The sequence below is a fragment of the Taurulus bubalis genome (genome assembly GCF_910589615.1).
Source record: "Taurulus bubalis genome assembly, chromosome: 3".
NCBI classification, from domain to species: Eukaryota; Metazoa; Chordata; class Actinopteri; order Perciformes; family Cottidae; genus Taurulus; species Taurulus bubalis.
In genome coordinates, this window is record NC_136591.1 from 34,959,002 (window position 1) to 34,975,368 (window position 16,367).

General features: G+C 42.2%; 1 protein-coding gene across 1 annotated transcript in view; it reads left to right on the forward strand.

The window, feature by feature from the left end:
• The window catches only part of lama4 (laminin, alpha 4), a gene marked incomplete at its 5' end in the record, with an annotated part of 29,095 nt that extends 14,070 nt beyond the window's left edge, over positions 1 to 15,025 (forward strand). The window contains 27 exons of the mRNA XM_079215034.1: positions 436 to 552; positions 1,169 to 1,317; positions 1,995 to 2,136; positions 2,222 to 2,315; positions 2,420 to 2,536; positions 3,388 to 3,573; positions 3,741 to 3,880; positions 4,218 to 4,382; positions 5,728 to 5,873; positions 6,141 to 6,303; positions 6,403 to 6,536; positions 6,862 to 7,033; positions 7,171 to 7,302; positions 7,404 to 7,546; positions 8,743 to 8,872; positions 9,058 to 9,195; positions 9,440 to 9,573; positions 9,839 to 10,000; positions 11,251 to 11,404; positions 11,485 to 11,678; positions 11,786 to 11,975; positions 12,093 to 12,248; positions 12,943 to 13,102; positions 13,562 to 13,689; positions 13,806 to 13,899; positions 14,206 to 14,325; positions 14,416 to 15,025. Coding sequence (XP_079071160.1) covers positions 436 to 552; positions 1,169 to 1,317; positions 1,995 to 2,136; positions 2,222 to 2,315; positions 2,420 to 2,536; positions 3,388 to 3,573; positions 3,741 to 3,880; positions 4,218 to 4,382; positions 5,728 to 5,873; positions 6,141 to 6,303; positions 6,403 to 6,536; positions 6,862 to 7,033; positions 7,171 to 7,302; positions 7,404 to 7,546; positions 8,743 to 8,872; positions 9,058 to 9,195; positions 9,440 to 9,573; positions 9,839 to 10,000; positions 11,251 to 11,404; positions 11,485 to 11,678; positions 11,786 to 11,975; positions 12,093 to 12,248; positions 12,943 to 13,102; positions 13,562 to 13,689; positions 13,806 to 13,899; positions 14,206 to 14,325; positions 14,416 to 14,561 — 3,906 coding nt within the window. The 3' untranslated portion in view covers positions 14,562 to 15,025. The remainder of the gene's footprint in view (positions 1 to 435; positions 553 to 1,168; positions 1,318 to 1,994; positions 2,137 to 2,221; positions 2,316 to 2,419; positions 2,537 to 3,387; positions 3,574 to 3,740; positions 3,881 to 4,217; positions 4,383 to 5,727; positions 5,874 to 6,140; positions 6,304 to 6,402; positions 6,537 to 6,861; positions 7,034 to 7,170; positions 7,303 to 7,403; positions 7,547 to 8,742; positions 8,873 to 9,057; positions 9,196 to 9,439; positions 9,574 to 9,838; positions 10,001 to 11,250; positions 11,405 to 11,484; positions 11,679 to 11,785; positions 11,976 to 12,092; positions 12,249 to 12,942; positions 13,103 to 13,561; positions 13,690 to 13,805; positions 13,900 to 14,205; positions 14,326 to 14,415) is intronic.
• Between the last annotated feature and the right edge of the window lie 1,342 nt (positions 15,026 to 16,367).

A 16,367-nucleotide genomic window follows, 5' to 3' on the forward strand; every position in this document is an offset into this window, starting at 1 on the left:
TTTAATTGCATGGGAACATACTTTATAGGAGACTATGCTGGTGTGTTAAATACGGAGCTGGAACCAGGAGGTGATTAGCCTAGCTTAGCATAAAGACTGGGAGGATGGGGATGGCAAAGTCAATGGGAAATAGCTGGCTATTTTACATTTCTGCCAATTTTCATGCTAAGCTAATCGCTCTCAGCTCTAGCTCCAACTCAGCACACAGGCGTGAGAGTGGTAGCCTACCGATCTTCTTATCTAACTCTTAGCAAAACAGTTTTTAAAAAAAGTGTTTTTACCTAAAGGACAAACTGTTCCTTGGTCGGGCTGTTCCAAGGCCCTAAACATGTATTTGCAACTTGGAGATCCCCCTTCTCATTTCATATCAATCTCTCCTGTTTCCTAGTTCTGGAGCTTGAACATTTGATCATGTTTATTTCCACATGTCCCCAGGCGAAGCAGCAGAGGCTGACAGAGGACCACAACGCCGTCAACGATACACTGGAAATAGCCAGAGGCTCCAACTCTGAGACAGAGAGTACAGTGGCTGAGGTGGACGGCATGGTGCAGGTGAGGCCTGCATGACAGCGAGGACCTATGACCGTCAGGGGGTCCCCATGGTGGTTCCACAAACAGAGTTCGGTTGTTAGAAAGGAACCAAATCTCTTGGTCCCTGCTGTCCAATAATGCTCAGGTTTTCTTAAGGGCTCTCACTGAATGTGTGTGTGTGTGTGGGGGGGTGAGGGGAGGGAGCTCTTATGTTAAATAATCTAATAGACTGTGAGTTAGGGCCGCAGTATCTCAGTGATTGCATTAAGTTTATTCATGAAATGGATTTCTGAGACAGAGCCCGTGTCATATCTAAAACTGGGCAATTTGATTTGGAAGCAATTTGTGGAGGCCAGAGATCGAATAAGCCGTGTTCTCAATTAGCTCTCCCTTTTTACTCAAGTAGCTCTGTATTGAGTTACTCTGTGAATTGTAATCATCCTGAGGTAACAATGTTAGCTTGGCGCTGAGGTAAAAATATATATCACTTTCTGAGGATGGGACTAAGAAAAGCACCTCTACAGAGATTGTTGGGGATTCTGAGAATGGGACATGAATGCAAAGCGATGGAACGCCCCTTCAAATAGTCAATGACATGTCCATGTGTCTGTGTGTTTGCACGTGTGCGTCTGCACAGAACGTGACCATGTACCATGCGGCGATCGATGGCGCCAGCCAAAAGCTGGTGGAGAAGACTGAGCGTCTCTCGCTGGCTGACAGAGATCTGGTGCAAAGGGCCGACGATCACGCCGACGAGCTGGAAAGACAGGCCAATGCATTGGAGGAGTGAGTCAAACTTATTAGTTAGAAATAATCAGACTCATGAAAAGCATGAGTCCATCTCCCGAGACTTCTCTGCCCTGTTTGTGGCACTAAATAATGTAAAGTTATATAGTGCATTTATGGGGGGAATATTTTCAGGCGCAAATTACTACACTACTATTCCATGCAATAGTTAGTACATGTACATTCAAATTAACATACTGTACACCCAGTGCAACAACATCTGTGTTCTCATTGACGTAATCCTACGTGCATTTTGAAGTATTGCATTAGAAAAGCTGTATGGCAATTCCATCCTCAAATGCGCTAAAAAGGTGTTCACACATACTTTGGTTTTATAACTTTATTTAGCTCTAAATGGGTTGTGGAAACAGCTCTGCCAAATAAGTTCTGACGAAGGGAGCAAAAAACGTGTGAATGCCTGTCTTCCTCTCCAGACGACATGAAACATGACCAATACTGGCTGGCATGAAAGAACAGCTAAAACTTGGAAGAGGGTTGTTTGTAGCTAGTTAATACAACCCCTTTGGTCATTTGATCGATTGTTAATATAAAAATATAGATTGGTGGCTTTTGAATTTAATATGATTTCCATGAGCACTCAGAATTTTTCATGCTGTTATACATAATACAGAAACACTCAGCCTAGACTGCAACATTCATCCCCCTGTCTCCACCAGGGATCTGAGAGAGAGTGACGCCAATGGCTTTGTGCAGAAAGCCATAAGTGCCGCCAACGTCTACAACAACATAGTGAAATATATCGACGATGCCAACATCACCTCGCTCACCACCCACAACTTATCCCAACGGGCTGAAGACGTACGTTATATCGCAGAAATAGACCGTACACATCCACTGTAATACTTGTTTCTGCGGCTTTGTTTTCATGTGTTCTGCGTTTCAGGCCGTATCTGGGATCAATATGCAGCTCGGGCACCTGGTAACGCAGAGCGACAATGTTTTCAAGGAGTCTGTTTCATTACATTCAGAACAGAAAGGTATGGGGCCGTAACAGAATAAGATATCTGTCTCTTTTTGTATTATTGTTAACGTGTCCACTATCCGAAGTCCCTTTGACTTTTACCGTATCTCCATGCAACAGATGTTGAAGCTGAAGTGATTGACAAGCTCAAATACATCGACGAGACCAAAGAGACCATGGATAAAAACACCAAGAAACTTACAGAAATAGTGGAGGATATCAGTGGAATTCATTCAGGTAAGACAATACTTGGTTATTACAAATAATTAGCTTAGCACAAACACTGGAGGAAGATGGAAAGTGCAAGTGTAATTCCTGTTAGAATGATCTTTCTTTGTTTGAATTAAAAGGTTGTTTCACCAACACGTTCTCCCTCCCAACTCGTCAAATACCGAGCCTTCAGTCAGTCGCCATACACTTCAAACTATGACGCTCTACGTACCCCACTAGAATCAGTTTTGGACACAGGGCCAGAGTGTTGGTTTCCGCTCGTCACATGCATATTCTTTTCAAAACGAACTTCCAACGTTGGTTTACTTAATTTTTAGGTTTGGTGCACAACAAACCACTTTTGGTTTGGGTTCAAATATGTTTTTCAACTGAACGTTCACTATCAGACACAAACAATGGTCTCCAGGGTGAAAGTCATGTGTTTATTTGACACAACCGAATCAACCTCCCACCCGCCCTACGTGGCCTAACGCTATACTAAATCAGTTGCTCTGAGTTTCTAATACTGACGTGGTTGGGATACCATTGGAGTAAGTTCAAATCTGGCTGTGTCTCATACAGATGCTAAAGGTGGCCTCGGTGTGTCGGTATCAGACGCCCAGGAGCACTGACCAAGCAGCGGTATTTGACGAGTTGATGGTGGGGGGTGGAGGGTTGGGTTCACCCAAGTTGCAACAAAAAAAGAAACATGTTCTCACACATAGATTTAGTGTTATTTGCCCATACTTTAAGATATGCTATGTGTCTTGCAATGTGTTTTAATGACAGCAGGCCAGCTTTCCTATATGGCCATGAAAAAAATAATGTAGACTTTGACATCAGAATTTACTGTACGTCACTTTCCTCCTCCATTCCAGACAGAACACCACAGCGACTGGAGTTTACCCTGAATGTGGCTGAGGTGACTCTCAACCGCTCAGCAGAGGTCCTTCAAACCATCAACCCCATCAGCACCAAGGTGGAGGAGTGGGCCAACAACATGAGAAACCAGGAATATTCTACAGATGCGTATGAACTGGCCGTCCTGTCTGCCGGGGAAGCAGGTATCATTACTGTAGCAACGCGTACATATCTTGGATATTTTAGAAGTCCTCACCAGGAAATCACTATTCAACAAATTGTATTATCCCCGTTTGCAATTTCATGTTTTTTATCCGTTTCCTTTTTTGTAAATTTTACCTTTAAATTATCTTGTTTTTCTTGTTGCAAGTGGAAAACCTGAATGTACTCGTCCCCAAGCTGCTAAAAAAGCTAAAAGTGGTCGAGGAAAAGAAGCCTGTCAACAACGTGACCACCAACATCGTGAGGATCAGAGAGCTTATAGCTCAAGCCAGGAGTGTGGCCAAGAAAGTGAGTTCATCATGTGGAACATGCCTACAATATGGTTAATTCAGGACCAATGGTGGAGTGCTATTTGTTTAAGTTAAAGAGATCATTTTGAAGGCTGTGTTACCACTGCTCATACGGTGTTTTCATGTTTACATACATTTGTCAACTATAAGTGACCACATGATCAAACGTTGGACAGACCTCATGAATAGTTTCATCATGTTACACACAGACAATATTCAGATTGGTGCATCGCTATTTTGAACACATTACCTTTGCCATGACATTTTAAATGTATGGCATTCAAACTGATGTGGATGTCACCATAAACATAAAACTGTGTTTTTTTCTTCCCCAGGTCCAAGTGTCCATGAAATTCAACGGTCAGTCCTCAGTGGAGATTCATCCTCCCAACAACCTGGAAGACCTGAAGACAGTGACATCCATCAGCCTGTTCATCCGGGTGGACCCTGACAAAGATCCCATAGAGGACCGTTTCATCTTATACTTGGGAGACAAAAATGTGAGAAATCCAGAAAAAAATAATTTGGTTGCTTTGCCATTTGGGGTAATCAATAGGGTTTGTTGGTTTGTCCCCATAGGAGAACCCTTTAGATATAAGTCATAGGGTTTCATAGGGTCTAAATAGAATCCAACATAAAGGGGTATACCTAGAGCCATATGTGCAGGGTTTCACCCTGAATTACATAGCAATTTCTACAGTGTAACAACCCAGAACCGTCTCCGGAGGTTTTGTCCAGAACCTTTCTACCTTCAAATGGTGCTAACAAGAACCCACCCAGAGAGTTCTATAGAGTACCCTTATATATATCATGGGTTTACCACCACCTGCTGGGTTCTACTAGAAACCCTTTTATATTCTGGAACCTAGGTTACCTCATGAGACTAAAGGGCTGACGATAATGCGGTGCAGAGCAACCCACAACAATCATGGTTCACAATCACAGTTGTTGTGCATGGGAGTATCTTTTAACACCCATGTTTTCAATAATCCTTGAAGAACTCTTTTTTATAAAAAGAAAAATGGTTCTTTCGATGAAAAGGGAACCCTCAATGGAACCTTTAGTCTTCCAAAGAAATACTTGAAAAACTCTTTCTTCAAAAAGATGAAATGGTTCTGGGTAAAACCTCAGTTCTTCAGGAGGAACCTTTTTTTTTTTACCTAGTGATAAAAAAAGAGTAAACAACCAGGCCACTCTTCTGCATTATACTTCATGTGTTGAATAGTTAGCGAGGAGGTTTTAGGGTAGGTACGTGGCCCAGACCTGCTGCTAAAACTTCACAAACTTGCACCCAGAGGCCCAGGGCAAAGATGAAAGGCAGAGAGCTGCTTGTGGACATGAATAGTTTGTTGTGATCATGTAGGCAGGAATGACAGGCTTTGAAGGCGCACAGTTGCCCTTTCAAAAGGTCTCCAAGAGACCCGTTACAATAGTGCATGTGTGTGCCTTCAAAGATGGAGTTCATTTACATAAATACCATTAGCCCCCGCCCAACGGGGCACAGTAACAGTGCAGCTAACCAATGTGAGGCCTCTCTGTTCTCTTTAACCACACTTCACCCTGGTGATTTCGATGCCACTGTAATCTATGCAGTCGTGTTTGTCTCCAGCTTTTCAGTGTGGAATAATGCCTTCAGCACGAGCTCGATAGGTCTCAAATGAAGGATGTTTCTGTTTGTCAACCCATTATATTCCAAGGTTGAATAGCGTAAAATATGATCATTTCCCTGTTGGAAACTCATACAGCAGTGGTGAGCTGTTGTGAAATGATTAAACAAAGGCCATGGTGGAAAAAGGAACAGGGTATGAACTCACCCTGAGGTTTTTCTGCTTGTTTTGCTCACAGGGTAGGAAAGACTACATGGGACTGGCTATCAAGAATGACAACCTGGTGTACGTGTATAACCTAGGGGGGGAAGACGTTGAGATCCCATTGGGCTCAAAGCCTGTCAGCCAGTGGCCTGCAGTCTTCAACTACATCAAAGTGGAGAGGTATTATCCATGAATGAAAGTGTTTGGGCTTTATACATGAATCCCTCAAACATACATGTGATTTAATAAAAGTTGTCAAAGGAATAAATATATACGACCAATTATGATAAGAAAGGAATCTGTAATTTCAATATGTTAATGCGTCAACAAAAAATTGCGGCAATTAAAACTGAGCCCACTACAGTCTGTGAAAGACAATATGTCAGCAGGTTATGGCTGTTAAAGTGACTATGAGTGATCATGCTTCTTTGTGCACTTTGCTTGCAGGCTGGGCAGACATGGAAAAGTCTTCTTGACCATCCCCAGCCAGAGCTTCACCGACGAGCAGAAGTTCATCCAGAAAGGCGAAGCTCCAGGCACCGACTCCCTGTTTGACATCGACCCCAAGAACCTTGTGTTCTTTGTCGGTGGCGTCCCAGCAGATGTCAGGGTAATGCCTATTTCAAGCGTTCCTTCGTACAATCATTGATTAATTATCTGTTTTTTTCTTAAATGATGACATGTATTTCATTTATTTTTAATGAACCAGCTTCCACCTCCTCTGAGTCTAGCTCCTTTTGTGGGCTGCATCGAGTTGGGTTCGCTGAACAACGATGTAATCAGTCTATACAATTTCAAAGAGACTCACAAAATGGATGCTGTTACATCAACGCCGTGCCCCAGGTACAGTACACTTGCAATGTACAGTACATTTGCATGACTAGGGCACTGGGGAAAAAATTTGCCCCTGCTTACTCCATTCTTGCCACCTACCCCTTTGATGGGGTGGGCAAAGAAGGCGAAGAGGGAGAGTGATCCAAAAAAACACCCTTTACGCCTTTAAAACTAGATTTTGCTACCTAGTTTATAACTTTACTTTAGAGGTGAAAATTCTCCAATCTCAGCCCTCCGTGTTGAATTACAAATAATATATCTGAACGAGATGTTGACACAATCTGAATGCATCACACAGACTGTTTGGAAATACAATTTCTCCTTCTGCTCTCAGGTACAAGTTGGCATTTTCCCAGAGTCGCATTGCCAGCTACCTGTTTGATGGAACGGGCTACGCACTCATCAATAATATTGAGAGGAGGGGCAAATTTGGTGTTGTCACAAGATTTGATATCTCTGTGCGAACTGTCGCAAACAATGGTATCCTTCTCCTCATGGTCAATGGGGTAGGTTGAAAGGCTCTGCAGCCTGAGCTTCTGACACTGACAAATACCTTGTGTTGGCGAAACATAGTTAGTTTTCATTTCAATGTAACTGAAATGTCACAGGCAAATCCTAATGTATTTTAACGTCTTCTTTTCAGGATAATTTCTTCCTTTTAGAGTTAAAGAATGGCTTCCTACGCCTAATGTACAACTTTGGCTTCAGCAAAGGGCCACAAATTATGGAGGACAACTCACCAAAGCTGCAAATAAATGACGCACGATATCATGAGGTAGACTCCCTCTTCTCATTTAGCCTGTTAGACAATTTCAACTTGAGCTTGTGAATAAGTTATGTGTTGTTTTTAACTGTCGTGCTGGGCCGTTTGCACAGGTGTCAGTGATCTACCATCAGTCAAAGAAGGTCATCCTCCTGGTGGACAAGAGCCACGTTAAATCATTAGAGAATCCCAAAACCACCCTGCCGTTCTCCGATATCTACATCGGAGGGGCACCCTCGAGCATTCTCAAATCCAGGTGAGTCAAATATACTTGCAACCAAACATTTTACTCTCAGCAGGAACTGCATTTACAGTCTTGTGAAGACCAAAACATTCAACAGCTGAACTGGGCATCACCCTTTGGAAGCCCCAAGTGGCAGCTGAGAGCAAGAGCCCAACTTCTCTGGATGTGACAGTTGCTCACGGCTGTGAAAGCTGCAATTAATTGAGTAGGAACCAGCTGTAAACACAGTGTTGATGTGCATATTGTATAACATTGCTAACGCAAATGTGTTTAGCCAACGGTTGTCATTTACACATCCAGCAGACACAGAGTAGTATATTTGTATGTAAGTCACGTGTTTAAATTGTATCAAGGCTTAAAGTTATGTATGATTATGGGCGTGGGCACTTTGAGTGACAGGTCACTAGCATGGTGTCGCCATCACACCGTTGTTTTTCCGGTAGGAACATTTAGTTTTGCCTGTTTTTCAACCGAAATTAGCATGGTATCAGAATCAGAATCAGAAGCCGTTTATTTGCCAGGAATGTTTACACAAACGAGGATTTTTTTGAGGCGGAAGGTGCATACATTAGACACGAGACAAACAACAATCAACTTAACATTATCACAGTTAACATAAATTATAGATGCACCTTGCTGAACTAGTTAGCGTTAGCTGCTAACGGTAACTTGCCCTGCCGGTTCTTGCTCCTCTCCAGCTCCACCCGGGGAAACCGGGGTCCATCAACCAATGAGTGACATCACAGTGACTACTTCCACTATCAACTAAAGACCAAATATTTTTTCTCAGGAGTCGGTAGAAACCAAACCAGAGCTAAAAGGGCGTTATCAGTTGACAGGTGGCCAGCGACACAGCTCCAAATGACCGGGAAGTGTCTGCTAGATGTAAATAGGCAACTGTTTGCTAACATGTCAGCTATGTGTTTCTTTTGGACTTCTGCCTCTAAGTGTTCAAAAGGTATCTCGACAACTTGAAAAAGAAAGATCAGATTTCACTTAAAAGTTTCAACCTGTGACATTTCCTGTTTGCAAAGAAATGTCCTTGTTTTAACTATACCCACATTTGGGGAAGATCGGTGACTGAATATGAGTAACCACTATGCAATTTGCCAGCATAGGAAAATCTTTTGACTTTTAAATATAAATAACTATACTAGCGCAACTAAGAAATTGACAATAGGATTGTGACAATATGTGTATCACCACAGGCCTGAGCTGTCTGCTGTCGTAGGCCTGAAAGGCTGTGTGAAAGGTTTCCAGTTCCAGAAAAAAGACTTCAATCTGCTGGAGGAGCCCGGCACCATTGGCATCAGTAGCGGCTGCCCTGAGGAGTCGTTTGTAAGTGCTCGAGAGTAGTCTAACAATCAAACATCTGCACACAAAATGCACACAAACACAGTAATTGGTAAGCGGCTTTCACGAGTAACAAACACTGTTCCCATTGGAGTGTTACTGAACTGTAAGCTGAACGAAGAGTGAAAGGTAATGGTTAATAAAAGTGCGATCTGTTCTTCTTGTGACAGATGTCCCGGAAAGCCTATTTCACCGGAGTGGGCTACTTGGGGTCCACAGCAAAGATTTCACCCTTCGACAAATTTGAGGGAGGACTCAACTTTAGAACGCTGCAGCCTGGTGGACTCCTGTTCTATCTGAGTGACGGGGTATAAACACATCTTAGTTTTTTATACACATAGTGGGAAAAGATGTAAAGTTATATAATAGGAAAACATTTTTTGTGCAATTTCAAATGATATGGGGTTCAAACAAAGATAAGCACAAGTAGGATTTTGTCATAAAAAGACCAATCAAGAATTTTACCTGGGATGTTTTTGTAATAGTTGGTAATTGTGCTGCTATGTAATAACCTTATTTTCTATGTAATAACCTTATTTTCTCCCACTTTAGCCTGATGAGTTCAGTATCTCTCTGGAGAATGGAGCCGTGGTTCTGACCTGCAGAGGCACTCGAGTTAAATCACACAAGAAAAAATACAATGACGGAAGGACACACTTCTTAGTGGCCTCAGTAAACAAACAGAAGTAAGTATTCAAATTTGCAGCTACAGTGTCCTGCCGATAGCTGCCTTTTGTCCAAACTGTGTTGAGTTTAGCCGTCTCTACATCCTGTTTCCTCTCAACTGTATGACGTCCGAGTGTAAACTCTTCTTAGAGCCTCCATGCTAGAAATTCTATTTGAGAGGAATTTTATTGGGTTATAATATGTTTCTATTTGGTTTATTTTGCCTATACTATAGCAATATAACAATTGTGCATAATTAACTGACTGGTGAACTGTTCACCTTAGGTATTCACTATTGGTGGATGACAAAGACAAACAGGAGGAGGAACGTCCGTTGTCCACAAGATCCTCATCAGGTTCTGCTGTGATGACCTTCTACTACGGAGGGTCACCGAGCAGCAGCTTCAAGAACTTCACAGGCTGCATCAGCTACGCCTACATCAACAGGTAGGTCCCCACTGAACAGTCACTACAGCCTGAAGTAAGAGGGGATGCAACAGATGTATCCTCCAGATTACCCTTCCCTACATCCTCCCCTTCATGTCTCTCCACGCTGCAACACTGAGATCTTTCTAATCGGGGATTTGGCTAAAAGGGTTCCTCCTGCAGGGTTGAGGTTCTACCTTGAACCAGTTGCTTCTGAAGAAACTTTTTTTGTGAAAAGGACCATCAAGGGTTCTTTGTAAAACTAAAAGTTCCATTAAAACCTCCTGAGACCAGGAACAAAAATATGTTAAATACATTGTTATTTTTTTATATAAATTAAGTGTTGGGGTGGTAAAAAACAAGCATTACTTTATTACAATTTTATAACATGTGCACTGTAGTGTACAACAGAACTTCGTTAAGGTACAAAGTCCTGAGGTGCACTCCAGTGTACATTCATAAATTAGTTGTTTTTCCTATGACAATAAATAAGCTCAGCTCTGAAAACTCACTCCCTTACTCCTTAAATGTTTACTTACCAAAAACAATCCAAATATAACAATAAAAAAAACATTTTAAAAATGAATATAATGCTTACCTTTCTTATTTCCATAAAATGTGCTTGTTGTGGAGGCTGCCATTTTGAAAAGACCTGCCAAGGAAAGTTGGCAATGCCACACCCCCCACATATGATGTAATTTTAAAGCTACAGTTGTCCTCTTTAAGGGATATCATGGCTCAATATAGTGGCATGTGTAGTATGAGAGGAATTAGCAAAGACATAATGTGCACTACAGTGTACAAAAATGAATTTAAGAATGAAGGTTAAGAACCTTTTTCATCCAAAGAACCCTTTTTGAAGAAAGAGTTCTTTCAGGATTGTTGAAAGCATGGTTGTTAAAATATCCAACACTGTGGTTTGGACTGTATCACAGGCCCTTTAGGAACCTCATGTTATGCCCTGAGTGGGCTCTAGATGAAACACTTGGAAAACCCCTGGGTGGGTACTTGTTAGCACCCCTAGAAGGTGGAAATATTCAGGATAGAACCTCCAAAGATGGTTCTGGGTGGAACCAATCACAGTTGGTGCTAGGTACCTTTATTGTTGATTGTTGCAGTGTCGGGCCTTTACCCTCTTTCCCTCTATGAGAAGAAGAGACTCACAAATTAGACTGTAAACTGAGTAGTTAAGTGTTTGTTGCAATGGAGACATACTTGTGTGTTGAGAGCTCTCTTGCATGTTCAGCACTCGTCCTCCTGTACTTCTGTAGACAGGACCGGGACATTGAGCCAGAGGACTTCCAGCGGTACCCAGAGAAGGTCCAGACGTCCCTGCAGGACTGTCCAGTCCAGCGCCCCCCTGCTGCTCTGCTGTCAAGGCACAGGGAACACTCTTCTAGATCCAAACAGGGCCCATCACAAAAGGTAAAACGAAGAGTGCTGCAAAATCTTAATTTAGTTGCAATGATCTGCATCATCCTGACATTCAATAAATACTCCCATAGGTTAGCAGGGAGGAGTCCAGCCTCCCTCTGGGCCTGATGGAACTGAAGAGTGATGACCAGGAGCCATTAGAGCTAAAGGTCGAGCCATGCTACCTCTCTTCAAGTCCCAGAGCGACCCGCCAAGCCTTCCACTACGGCGGCGTCGCCAACAGCAGGCAGCACTACACGGACCTCCCAGACTCCCTCTCCGAGAGGTACGTCATGCGAAGAACTCCTTACAAGGAACCTCAAGGTCAAGTGTGTTCGAAAGTGTCTTGTTTTTTGCCTGCACGCATCACTTAATACGCCGGCCACTTTCCAGGTCCCACTTCTCCTTGTCCCTGAAGACCCACTCGTCATTTGGCCTCATCTTTTATGTATCGGATGTCCAAGAGGACAACTTCATGGCTCTCTTCCTGGCCCACGGGAAGCTTGTATACACCTTCAACGTGGCCGACCAAAGAGTCAAAATCAGGAGCGAGGAGAAGTTCAACGACGGTGCGTGGCACAATGTAAGTTCACAAACTTATTCCATCTGTCATTACTGAGTGGATGCACGGGTGGATGCACGTTCAGTTATGCGTCAACAATTTCTAAAGTGACGATTTCTTTCTCTTGTCCTGCTGAAGGTTGTTTTTATCCGTGATGGGAATATGGGGCGGTTAATAATTGATGGACTCACGATGCTGGAAGACAGAGCTCAGGGAGGCAACGTCTCCTGGCATGTCAGCAGTCCCGTCTATGTAGGCGGAGTTCCTCCAGAGAGAGCCCAAAAGAATATTCAGGTATGGATCCAAGTTTATGTGAAGATTTGACAATTCAAAACATACACAGCATGGGGTCATATGAAACACACGAATATTGTATCAAAGTCTGTAGCTCTGAATAAAAGTGTATCCTCTTACAAAGCTCTGTAATTTATGAGCAGCATGTTTTTGGCAACCTTTGCAAAAATCTGTACATGCGTAAGGTGAAAAAAGAGGAATTCTTTTCATTTCGAGAATAAAGTCAAAATTCAACATTTTGACTGACTCAACATTTTATTCTTAGCGCATCGACTTCATTTTCAACATTTCAACATTAGTCTCGAAATGGTATTTCTACTTTGTTCTCAACATTTGACTTCATGATAAAAATGTATAACAAATTATCTTCATCCTCTGATTACGTTTTCTTCAGTCTGGCACTAATACTACAAATCCAACCTTATTCACAAAATGTTGACTTTATTCTGGACATTTTCACTTTTACTAAAACATCCTATTCTTTTCCCATTATGCCTGGCCAAAATGCTCTTATGTAATTTGATCTTTAAAAATCCTGACTTAATCTGTCAACACAATGATGAAGTGTTTTATTGATTATGAATTCAACTTTTTCTTTGTCCGAGGAATTGAATGTATTATTTTGCTTCTAAATCGGTCCTCACAAGGATGACCCAACAATGTTTATATAACCTTCTGACACGTGTCCCTTTAGAAGAACTCTGCGTACAGCTTCACCGGCTGCCTGAAGAACCTTCAGCTGGACGGGCAGTGGCTGTCCAGCGTGGCGGAGAATTTTGGCGTCACCCCGTGCTTCGAGGGACTCTCCGAGGCGGGAACATACTTCTCAGAGGAAGGAGGATATGTCGTGCTGGGTATACATTTCTAGTAGTTTGTTAATGAGAGACAAAAGTAATCCTCCGCTTTGGTTGAATGCAAATATTGCAGTGTTGATTCTGTGCAATCTTCCCATATGTCACATTGGGCAACTGAACATCTGTTCATTAGATTCCCTTTTGGGGAAAACTCACAGGCCCCCGCTGGTCTCTCACCATCCCTGTGTCCACGCCGAGAGTTTGGTTGGTGGGGGGAGGGCCATGATATGATACCCTCGGTGCAACTGTGGTGGAATCATGTCTCTGCGTAGAGGGGCGATCAGAGGGAGGGAGTGAGGGATGAAGGCCCCAAGGATGATGGGAATAATTTGCGAGTAATTTCACACGTGCGCGCACCGCAGAGGAACGCGGCTGATTAATGTGGCAAAGAGGCGATGCCCAGAGCGGATGAGGTACCCACAACTCACTTCATCTCGCTCGCTCTGCTTCTCTGCTCAGATGAAACGTTCGACCTGGGGCTCAGGTTTGAGCTGGTGATGGAGGTGCGCCCCCGCGTGGCATCGGGGGTGCTGCTGAATGTGCGCACGGCGGAGGGCTACTTCACTATGTACATTCATCAAGGGGCGGTAAGTCATTGGCACAGAGGGAGAGAAAAAACATCCGCATTGGGGTCGGATGGTTGTTGGTTAAACGTGCAGCTTCCACTCAAAAGTATGAACGCAGTGTTGCCGTGTGTTTCCAGGTGGTGGTTCTCGTGAACGATGGGTCTCATGAGTTCTTCACGGAGGTGTCACCAAGACAGGGTCTGTGTGCTGGCAACTGGCACAGGATCACTGGTGAGACATTATTCATTAAAACTACTGTATCAAAAACGTTTTGTCTTATTTGCGTAGTATATTTTTATTAAAACAGGTCATAACATCTTCTGAAGTAAACTTTTAAATACAAAAACGTAGCTTGGAACTGAGAATTTTTACAATGTGGTTTTTCTACTTTTCTTGAGTAATGTATCCGAATACTTTAAATACTATTACTAACACTATTAAGATTCAGACAGTGCTTTGGTTTCATTATAAAACAGCCATTCTCGGCAGCTTGTTTGGATTTATTTTGGCTCATCCAATGCATTCCATCCACCTTAGTGATCCGGGACGCCAACGTCGTCCAGCTGGATGTGGACTCTGAGGTCAACCATGTGGTGGGTCCTCTGGACGCCGGCTCCACAGACACCAGGAAGCCAGTGTTCGTTGGCGGAGCTCCAGGTGAGCCCAGGAACACATTTCTGATGTTCCTCCTGTCTATAACATCCCATCTCTCTAATCATGTGACATGCTCTTCCCCTCCCCTGTCAGATCTTTTCCTCCCAGAGAGCATCGCCACCAGGAAGCCCTATGTGGGCTGCATGAGGAACCTGACCGTCAATAACATCCGAGTGAGCTTCAACAAAGCCGTTCTGGTCAGTGGGGCGGTCAGCGTTGGGACCTGTCCCGCAGCGTAGCCCTTCCTTCCTTCCTTCCGTCCATCCATCCCCATCCCCAATACAGCACTGACCAAATACGTGACAAGACGCTCTTTCTGTCCAACATAACCGCTAAGAGAAGTATCGTCACTCTGTGTCCTCGTTTCTCTCTTCTACTGTAATTTTTTTTTTTTTCATTTATTTTTCTCTGTTTTAGTTTTAGTTTTCATGAAAATATCTCATGCCAAGAATACAACCAAACTGTCAAAAATGTGAAAATAACTAGAAAGATTTATAAGACAAAAATGTCAGGCTCACAACCATCCTGAGGAGCCAACAGTGTATCCATGATTTAGACTTTTTACATAATATTAAAGATGTTAATGCATTTTATGTTCTGCCATCCCACCTTATACTCACAATGACACTTTTTTTTTGTACAAGCTCATCTTTCTTTTTGTACAGTTTTATTTCTAATGAATAAAACATATTTTACATCCATGTACGGGTCTTATGCGAATTACTCAATGCTGTCAGGTGGTGCTTCCCCTTGTTTTACAATTAACAGAGGCAGAAAACAAGGCTGCCCATTTCTCAATCTTTCGTCAGCGGAAACACTCAATTCTTCTAAAAGAAATTCAGATATTGATCCTTTTAGAGTCTAGATTTACTTTCAAAAGCATCTGGTTTACAACTGAACATGAAAAAAAGGGTGCGAGTTATAAGTTATACATGACTGCCTCCTTGTGGCAGCACATGGTAACCCATTATATCAATAGAATAGGTGTATAGGCACAATAGGCACATTACAAATCATGCAACATTAAGAGAAACTTTGAATATATGGAACCAAAATGGATGAACGCAAATCAAGAAGAGACAGATGGTCAATTAGAGATCTTTCTCTTTTTGGTCACATTTATGTAACAAAGATGGAAAGTCTTTCAAGGTGCATTCTCATTCTCTTTCTATATATAAAACAGGCCATCAACAAGTTCAACTTTGACATTTGGAAAAGAAAACTTCATTCTATAAAGAAAGCTACCATGGAAAAAGGTTAGGATGGTGATGCAACAGCTTTTTGTATTGCTTCCCAGGGTTCTTTTTCCTTTTAAGACTGGCGGTATTGATTTTCTTCTACGTTGTGATTTTTTGTTAAAAACTGACCTGGAAATTTATTCTCATTCAATTCACAATTTCACACAAAACCCACCTCGAATCACAGATTCATTCTTTTTATAAATGGGTCGTTTTATTTGTTCTGTCACCAACTTACTAGATGAATGTAGCAACATCTTAACTTTTAAAGAATTCTGCAGGACATGAATTTGTATTTCCAGTGCAACTGTCAACAACATGATGAGGTTACTAGAAGCATACTTACTTCTCGTATGGTTGCCCCCCTGCAACCTCCCTTCTCCGATTACTGATGGACATGATTTCTCAACTAAAGTGATCCGTAGTCTCTTAACAACTGTTTAATTCCCCATGCAATTCAGCAGGAACTCAGCCACTCACACATTTTGTCAATCTACATGAAATAAATTATGCATCAACTTCTGTCAAGTTACTTTTACCTCCAAAAGCAAAAGAGGTTAATTTTCATAGTATACAAATATATATATATATATATATATATATATATATATATATATATATATATATATATATATATATATATATATATATATATATATTCTTCAGGAGAACTCCAAAGGTTCAACATTGATCCCAATAACTGTATATACTGTGATGAAGAAATAGTAATTAGGGAAGCTTGTAAATAGTTTTTCTTATGTCCAAATATAAATACTTTCTGGTGCACGATTGGCTAAAATCAAAACT